We start from the raw sequence: 9485 nt of genomic DNA on the forward strand, positions 1-9485 counted from the left end.
GTTTTTCACCTTCAGATCGTATGTCTACAGATATGATTAATTTTACTTCATCACCTGATCCTAAGACAGGTAGTGGTTTATATAAAGATGTCTTACCTCAAACCCAATTAGTTTATTATGACGATCCGAATGAGCTAGTAACTAGATTAAATCTTTTGACATCATCGCAAAGTGTTGGTAATACTGGTGTTAATAACGAAATCATATCTATTTTAGAAGAACTGCGTGAGAGAAATATTATAGCATAATGACGACCTTAGAGGGTATAGCTAATGAGCTACATCGACCAGCGAGAAAAATATTTCCTAGACGTAGTGTGGTTACACGGTTTATTGACGACCTATGGCAAGCTGATTTAATGGATATGCAATCTCATTCTAAAAAAAATTACGGTTTTAAATTTATATTAGTTGTTATAGATACATATAGCAAATATGTATTTGTGGAACCGCTGAAAAATAAATCAGCAAAAGAATGTACAAAAGGAATGGTTAATATATTGAAAAAAGCTAATCCGAAATTTTTACAGACAGATAATGGTACAGAATTTTATAATACTCAATTTCAAGATTTAATGAAAAAATATAAAATTAAACATTACAGTTCATACAGTGTTATTAAATGTTCAATCGCAGAACGTGTGATACAAACACTTAAAAATAATATATATAAACATTTCACTGCAACAGGTACATGGAATTGGTATAATACAATATCAAAAATTATAAATAACTATAATAATACAAAACATAGAACAATCAAATGCACACCTAATGAAGCTCGAATGGATACAAACAGAATTAAATTTAGTACATATAAAAATTTACAAACATTGTATAAACCAAAATTTAAAGTTAGCGATAAAGTACGAATATCTAAGTATAAACATATATTTAGTAAAGGATATACCCCGAATTGGACAACGGAAATATTTACAGTTTCAAAAGTTTTACAGACAAATCCAGTAACTTATCAACTAAAGGATGAATCAAACAATATAATCTTAGGTGGTTTTTATGAACAGGAAATTAAATTAACTAATTTTCCAAACACCTTTCTTATTGAACGTATTGTGAAAAAAGTTGGGAATAAAATGTTTGTTAAATGGTTGGGTTTTGATTCAAGTCAAAATTCGTGGATAACATCATCAGATATTTTTAAATAATAATTTTTTATGTATAACATGTAATACTTTTATAATAAATGCCAGAAAAAAGTTGAAATAATTATTTGTTTTCAGTTTGTAATTTTTTTAAAAACAAAAAAAAAAAAAAATTTACTTCACTACCGTTTGATAGCGCTTTCTGTTTATACCGATTGGAGATTTATCAAGTCTTTTTTTTCTTTAATTATATAATTTATCTAGTTTGTAGTGACCATAAGCCAAAGTATTTATCCCGTCGTCATTTATATAACGTTTATCGTCATTAGCGCTTAGAACAAGTTTGTTCATTGTTTTCGATTGAACAACATGTTTGTTTGATTGGATAAAATTCATGACCCTGTGAGTTAATTTATCCTTAACAGATAAATGGTTTATAAAAGCGTGTAGTATATCCTTATAATTTTCGAATTGCATATGTTTTTTAATAATATATTTCTTTACGCCTTTTGCTTTTTTTTCCTCAGTACCGTCTACAGTTTTGTACGCATATAATTTCGGTCTTAATGAAACGAATTCTTTAAGTATAATTCCTTTCAATTCATCCTTGAAAAAGCCTGGCTGACTTTTATGTAATTCGCTAAAACAATAATGGTCTTTGGGATAGTTAGATGTATCAAAATATGGTAATAAATCATTTTTTAAATCATTGAAAAAATTTGTAGTTTGAATAGCGTATATCAAGGAATCAGTATCCGAATATAAAGAACTAATTTTAGTACCATACCTTTTCTTCATGACATTATAGTGAAAATCGTACATAAATGTTTTCGAAACGTCTAAAATTGCAAATCCCACATAAATTGCCTTATCGAATTTAATAGTTTCCTTATGTTGGTGAATAGCCATGAGATTTTTAGAGTATATAGTTCTGTCTTTAAAACTAGTTTTTGTCATTAGTTTATTCGCTTTTTTTTCTGATGAAACCAGTTTTATAGAAGTTCTTGCTCGGACATTCTCCATACATTTACCAAAAACGCTATTAATTAACAACTTCCAGAAATTTTTTTCAAACTCATTTTTTGCTTCTGCTCTCATTTTTGTACAGAACTCAATGTATGATGCCATCCATTTTTTTTGTGAAAAGCGGATAGCTCGATGAATTTTTACTAATTTAAGACCGTGAGAAATCGCTTGTTTTAAATTTTTGTAATGTACAATATAGTTTTTTTTCGGTGATAGAGTAGTTAACAATTTCTCAACTTTCGAATTTGGTGGGCATTCGTTAAACGGTAAAAACGGAAAATCATTATGGGTTTTATGTAAATGTTTAGGGTACTCGATATCAACTTCTAATATATATCCTACTTCAGAATCTTCAGAAATTTTAGTTACATCTATGTCGAGATCATCAACCCATTCAAAATCTTTAAAAGGTAGTTCTGTCAACATAGACTTTCCATATAAATTTACACAGTCGAGATATGTAATCCAAGTAATCGGTTCATTCGAATTATAGTCCAATCCTTCAATATTTGGTATGTTTGCTTTAGCATATCTTTTAGTTGATTGACAAATACCGCCTCGGATTGATTTTTCGAAGTAGAGTAACATATTATAATCCTTTAACCTCTCTAATTTAACCTTTGTATACTTAAGCATACAATCAAAAGCAAATCCAGGGGCAGTCATATAATGAGCAGGATCTATTCTGAGAGTAGATAAACATATGTCTCTAAAATTTTCGAACACGTCAGCTAGTATGGTAACATCAGTTTTTAAATAAAGATCGCTATATTCACCCAAAGTCTTTACGTCAAATGTATTCCATACATTTTTTGCATGTCTATAATCTTCATCACTAATTTGTTCATCTGTTAACGAGTTATAAAATTCAAGCTTTGATGGTAAAAAAGCATTGTCTAATTTACTCCAACTATCGACATATTCGTAAGGGAAGACTCCTTTCCGTGTAACTAAATCTAATGATTTGATTGAAAATATTTTTAGGGTTTCTCTAAACCTCAACTTATCTTCAGATAAATTGGCTGCAAGTTTACTTAGCGACTCACTCATAAAACGGAATGTATCGACAAATTTAATACTAAATCTAGGTGCGATTTCCTTGCTAAAGGATATATATTTTTCCGATGAATTAGGAATAATATGAATATCTTTATCATCGCAACCTAGTTCCCGAATTATGAAGTGACTATCATAAGATAAATTATGAAAGAATATTGGAACGAACGATGGACTAGTTATTTCGAAATTACATTGAAGACAGAGACATTGCCTATATTTGCCAGTAAAATGACAGTGATCTCGAACTTTAACCAAATTATTGTTTTTAAAATGTTTTGAACATTTTTGACAGAACTTGGTTCTTTGAAAACGTTGTTCCTCTTTATCAGTTAATTTGTCCATCGGTGTATTAATTTGATAAATTTTATTAATTTCATTTCCAATATCGATCATATTTTTCATAAATTTTTTTTGCAGCTTTCTTACCTCTATAAATAATTACTTTCGTCGGAATTTCAAACTGTTTTACCAGCTCTTTCGATATAATACTATAGTCAACTTTTACATAAAACCCATAGCTCATAATTTCATGTAAATGTGTAACATGAGTTTTCTGATTTTTTTGTTTTTTACGTCTATTAATGAATTTATTAGGTTGTTTAGGAGTTAATATACATTCAAAATCTGCATAAATGACAAATGGAATCCTCTGCGTTTTTTTATAACCTTTGAAATAGATGAAATCATCATCCCCCTCTTCAAACATTATAGGCCTCCCCAACGGATTCTTTCCACAATTGCGTCGATGTTCATTTAATCCTTCTACACCCCAAAGCTTACTTTTGCACGGTTGAGTACCAAAAGTTGTGAAACATCTCTTACAAATAATTAGCTTCGAACAATTTTTCGTTTTCTGACTTCTGATTAATCTTGAAAAATTATGAATATAACAATAATGCGATGTTTCATCATTATTATACAAAAATAGGTCAAAATGATCATTTCTTTCGGTATTACATACATACAAGGGAAAAATAGTTTTTTTGTCATTCAAACTATAAATATTTATTGAAATATTGTTTATACGTTCAAATTTAGGTATCTGACTGATTGGTGTTGGAAAATCAACACATTTAAAATTTAAACTACTTTTTAACTCTAACATCTTAAAATATTTTTCATGAAAATTAGTTTTATTAGAGCGATTATCAAACTTGGATAATAATGCATATTTAAAACATTTATTATCACTATTTTTCACATTAATAATCGCTCTTTTATCTTTAATATGCTTAGGTAAATCAATATATGTTCCTCCTTTAAGAGGATTCACTATATTGATTCTCAACTGTAATGTTTCTATTACCTTAAGCGTCCATCCAGAACCTTTCTGTGTAAAATCTGTCTCTTCCCGCAACAATTTATTGAACATATCGTTTAGTATTTTTTTAAAATTAGATGAATTACATGCAAGAACATTAAAAGTTTTGAATGCAATATCCTGTACTTCTTGTGTAATAATTCTTTCGTAAACACTATCCACGACTAAATTAAATTTTATAGATGTATTTTTACACGATTCTTTTAACTTAAAAATTAATTTCTCTGAAATATAGTTAAAAAAAAGCGTGTAATCTATAAAATCCAATGTATTTTTTATGATAAAAGTTTTCGAGCATTTTTTAAATCGTTCAATTTCGAATAATTCTTTATCAGTAGAAATTGTCCGCTGGCATTTTCTCACCGTTTGTCTTTTCATGATGAAACTGTAATAGAATATATAAAAAAAAAAAAATATAATAATGTAGAAAGATCATTTTATTTAAAATATCATTCAAATAAATTAATACATTTAGAATATATTTACAAAACATAAAAATAAAAAAAGCTGTTTTGAGGTGAAAAAATAATGAATGAAAACAAGAAAATTATGAATTACTATTAACCATTGTTCATATAATTGTACTGTGCATATAATATAGATAATTCTTTTCGAATATTTTTTTCACGTTTCTTATCTGTATGTAGCAAATGTAAATAATCATTTGCAATCTTTTTTTTTTCATTCATTATTTTTTTTTGTTTTAAACCCGCTTTTTTTATTTTTATATCAATAATTTTAATTTTTTTTTTAAATTCTACTGCTGCTCATCCATTGCTTGATCAATTTGCTCGGCCTTTCGGATAACATCGTTAATTTCATCCATAATAAATGATTTTGATTCCATTTTTTATTTTTTATTTTTTTTTTTTTTATTCTGAAAATGTCATAGTTTTTTTTATACACTAACTGATAGTAATAAAAAAAATAAAATAGTGTATATTAATTAGTGAATAATAATTATAATAATAGACTAGCTTATGTATTCACACATATGTATAAATATTATCAACAAATTAAAATAAATTATGGTTATACATCATCTATAAACATTAGTTTGTGATTATTATGTTAAGTTTACTTCAATTAATAAATAAAACATTTTTTTTTGTATGGTTGGTATATTTAGCTTATTTACAATTAAATAATTGAACAAAAAACTTTTAATTTAGAATGTTTATTTATTTACATGTGTCTATCATCAAATTATTTTTTAAACATAAACATAATAAATACAATACTTTATATTAAAAAAATATAATCTTATTTTGTTTTTAACAGATTGTACCCAATTCCTGTAACTGATAATTAAGATTTTGTATCTGCATATTAAAATTATTTATACATTGCCAATAGTCGGTACATCTAGAACGATAAAATATAAGGATCTTTTCTTTCTCTTCTTTAAAAAAAAGCAATTTTTCTTTTAATACACATGTATGTATATAATATTCGTTAATATAAGTTACATTGAGAGAAGGAGAAGGACTTATTCTAGTTAAAAACAATTGATATTTTATATTTTTAATATTTTTTTTATTCTGTTTAAGTCTCCATCTTCTCATGAAATGGTCTTTTTCATCCGTTTCTGTATAACTTTCAATCATTTGTTTATAATAGTCTATTTCGTTTAAAATATCATTGTGAGAATTCATTATTTAAAATGGTTAAAAAAATGTTAGAACTAATATATATAAAGAAATATGTTAAAAAAAAAAAAAATCTGATAATTAGAAACTGGTTCCTATATCAACTAGCATTGCGTATAATTTAAAGTTAGCTGATAATTAAGTTTTATATCATGTTATTCAATAAATATAATCATTTACATACTGTATACGGAATACAAACTTGTTTTTAAACGTATCCCTACTTTTTAGCATTTTTTAATCATTAAATATACATTATGGTAGTTAAAATGACTATAATATATCAGTCAGCATAGTGAATAATTTAATGTAAGCTAATATGTCTATATTTTATATATTATAATAATCAAGTTTTTATATTATGTTATTCATATAATTATAATCATATACATACTGTATACACTTGTTTTTTTCAACTTATTTCAACTTTCTAACATTTTTTTAACCATTTAATATACAACATGATAAACATAGATATTTTAATTAATCAACCTTTTAAATTTAAAAAAAAAAATTAATTATAAAAACCTTGTACATTTAATATTAAAATTACTAATAAAACTATTGAATATCGGTTCATTATAACCACTTATAACCACTTCCCTAAACGCTTATGTTATGTTATGTTTTTTGCTATCGTGTATTATTTTTCGTTTAAAAACTAGTAAAGATGTGGAGTTTTAGATTCGATAAGATGATTTTTTTTTTTAAAAAATATATAAATAATGAAATAAATAGGTACTTACATTAAAGTATTTTCTAATGTTTAGAGACGAATGACTGTTGATGATGCCGGTGTTGGACTGGTAAACTATGTAGGTTTGAAGTATTTTCCAATGTTGAGTGATGAACCCTTATTGATGATGTCGATGCTGGACTGGTAAACTTGGTAGGATTGAAGTATTTTCAATATTCGATGGTGAATGACTGCCGCTTGTTGTTGCTGGTAGAGAACACAAGCTGGACTGATATCGTTTGACTATCAAATGCTGCGTTATATAGTCGAGAATCATCTCCTACTTTCCTAGTTATCGTTTAAAACTTACATTCTATTCGAAGAAATCGTATGACCTGTTCATGTAATATTAATTTTAAAAACAACTAAGTTATTTTGTAGTAATAGTAATTATAATATATAATGTATGTATTGGTGTTGACCGTAGTCCGGAATATTCATTTAAAAATAGCTAGGTCAAATTTTAGGGCGTTGTCCGAATAAAAACTAGTATCGATAGGAGGTCGTATAAGACCGTTGGCGGAATAAAACTGGGCGTTGTCCGAATAAAAACTAGTATCGATAGGAGGTCGTATAAGACCGTTGGCGGAATAAAACTGATATTAATAAGAGGACAAATTAAGGGCGTTGGCTGGTTTAATGAACATTGCTATGAATATTCCACATTTCAAAGTATCTATGGTAGTGGAAACATTACAGTATATAAGGCTAGCGTATTAACAGCAATATTACAGTCAACATTCAGCAACTAGAACTTCTTCATCATCTATAACAATTCAGCTTCAAGATGTCTTACAGAACTTCGATCATCGATTCCGGATCAGAGGTTAGTAATTGAATCACTTTAATAACTAAAGCAAATTGGAGGTCAGTCGTAAAACTACTCAACGCTATGGTTATAATAAATTCGTGGTTGATTATAACTTTATTTTAAACATAATATTAAAATTAAATAATAATTAGAGTGTGACTGTAACGTTGCTCAATATTGTTTTAGAGATCGGCTGTAAGCCACTCATACATTTATAGTTATTCACCTTAGTTTATGTTTTATAGAACGAATTTGAGTCCCTGGACACAAAAAAGCCTTCTACTTCAAAGCAGGTCAAAACATCGTTAAAAAGAGGGGCTGAAAAAACAGTAGACAAAAAAAACAAAAAAAAACAGATGAAAACAGTAAGATAAATAATAATTTATCATATTAATACTTTATCTAATATTCTAAGGTTATGAATTATGGCATGAATTTATTTATTTGTTTTTTTTTTTTAGAGTTCATCATACAGAGAAATTCTCGAAGAGAAATTGCGGGCGGAAGAATTTGATGAAGAGATTTTTAATTCTGTCACTTTTCGTCAGGGAGATGGTTTGGCTACCATCAAAAGCCAATTTAATCCAGACGAAAAGCCGACGGATTATTGGACGATAACACATTACAAGTGTGCGAATTAATTTGAATTAATTTGAGTGTCTGTAAACTCTATTGTGTCAGCAATTACATTTTCATAATTATTACATTCGTCTTCGAATATAATGTCTCTGCACACGGATATTTTATTTGTTTTCGAATACCATACACGATAACCTTTCGTGCTGTTCGAATAGCCAACAAATATTCCTTTTTCACTTTTTGGATCCCATTTCTGACGTTTTTGCAGTGGTATGTGTGTATATACCGCAGTACCAAAAACTCGTAAATGTTTAATATCTGGCACGACTTTATAATATAACTCGTAAGGTGGCTTACCATTCTGTGAACTCGTCCCGGTTAGATTAAGTGTATAAACGGCTGTGTTCACAGCTTCTGCCCATAATGATACGTCAAGATTTTTCGCACATATCATTGTCCTGGCAGCTTCTACGATTGTTCTGTTATCACGCTCGACTTTCCCGTTCTGTTCCGGCGTATATGCTACCGTAGTTTGGTGTCGTATGCCATATTTCTGTAGAATACCTGTAATATCCTTGTTTACAAATTCTAACCCATTATCAGTCCTTAATATTTTGACCTTAGATCCTGTTTCTGTTTTAACACTTTTTATAAATGTTTCCATAATATTTTTTACTTCATATTTATTTTTAATAAAATATACCGTTCTGTAACGTGAGTAGTCATCTCTAAATAATAAAAAATATTTTGACATACCGATAGAGTCCCTCTGCATCGGTCCACATAAATCTGCATGTATTAAATCGCCGACGTTAAAATATTCGGTCTCACTTTTACTGAACGATTGACGGTGTTGTTTCCCGATTATGCAGTCGCTGCATACAAATTGATCGTCCTTGGCTGAATAATCAATATTATGTTTTGCCAAACAATTCCTCACGTATTGAATATTCTGATGAGCTAAACGCTTATGCCATACTTCTAATCGTTTTTCTACTGCAATGTTCACATAACATTCAGCTTTCGACTTTGATCTGTAATTCAAACAACCTACCGCATCTTGTGCCTATGCATACAGGAATCCCATTTCTTTTGAACACACACGTTTTATTGTCTGACGTTAGTTCTAAACCTTTGTCTAACGCTGACCCGCACGAGAATAAATTAAATTTTAATCCCGGCACGTGCAATACATTTGCCAA

The 9485-nt window shown here is 28.3% G+C and overlaps 3 protein-coding genes across 3 annotated transcripts; 1 reads left to right on the forward strand and 2 right to left on the reverse strand.

The window, feature by feature from the left end:
* Positions 1-1345: 1345 nt before the first annotated feature.
* On the reverse strand, positions 1346-3529 carry LOC132945586 (uncharacterized). Its single transcript, XM_061015382.1, has 2 exons — positions 1607-3529; positions 1346-1519 (listed from the first exon to the last, which is right to left on the reverse strand). Exons 1-2 carry the CDS (start codon positions 3527-3529, stop codon positions 1346-1348), a joined length of 2097 nt encoding a protein of 698 aa, XP_060871365.1.
* Positions 3412-7039, reverse strand: LOC132936935 (uncharacterized). The gene is made up of 2 exons (XM_061003749.1): positions 6904-7039; positions 3412-4893 (listed from the first exon to the last, which is right to left on the reverse strand). Exon 2 carries the CDS (start codon positions 4884-4886, stop codon positions 3561-3563), a length of 1326 nt encoding a protein of 441 aa, XP_060859732.1. The 5' UTR covers positions 4887-4893; positions 6904-7039; the 3' UTR covers positions 3412-3560.
* LOC132945668 (uncharacterized) lies at positions 6932-8345 on the forward strand. Its single transcript, XM_061015454.1, has 3 exons — positions 6932-7719; positions 7950-8069; positions 8166-8345. The coding sequence occupies exons 1-3, from the start codon at positions 7681-7683 to the stop codon at positions 8343-8345; spliced, it is 339 nt and encodes a 112-aa protein (XP_060871437.1). The 5' UTR covers positions 6932-7680.
* Positions 8346-9485: the final 1140 nt, after the last annotated feature.

This window comes from Metopolophium dirhodum, chromosome 1 (assembly GCF_019925205.1).
Source record: "Metopolophium dirhodum isolate CAU chromosome 1, ASM1992520v1, whole genome shotgun sequence".
Taxonomy (NCBI): Eukaryota; Metazoa; Arthropoda; class Insecta; order Hemiptera; family Aphididae; genus Metopolophium; species Metopolophium dirhodum.

Bases quoted from the DNA above. Each gene is read 5' to 3' on its own strand.
- LOC132945668 (XM_061015454.1), top strand. From the start codon at position 7,681: ATGTCTTACAGAACTTCGATCATCGATTCCGGATCAGAG. The intron at 7,720-7,949 runs GTTAGTAATTGA...TATGTTTTATAG, and splicing joins TCATCGATTCCGGATCAGAG to AACGAATTTGAGTCCCTGGA. The intron at 8,070-8,165 runs GTAAGATAAATA...TTTTTTTTTTAG, and splicing joins AAAAAAAACAGATGAAAACA to AGTTCATCATACAGAGAAAT.
- LOC132936935 (XM_061003749.1), bottom strand. From the start codon at position 4,886: ATGAAAAGACAAACGGTGAGAAAATGCCAGCGGACAATTTCTACTGAT.
- LOC132945586 (XM_061015382.1), bottom strand. From the start codon at position 3,529: ATGGACAAATTAACTGATAAAGAGGAACAACGTTTTCAAAGAACCAAG. The intron at 1,520-1,606 runs GTAAAGAAATAT...TTATCTGTTAAG, and splicing joins AGGAAAAAAAAGCAAAAGGC to GATAAATTAACTCACAGGGT.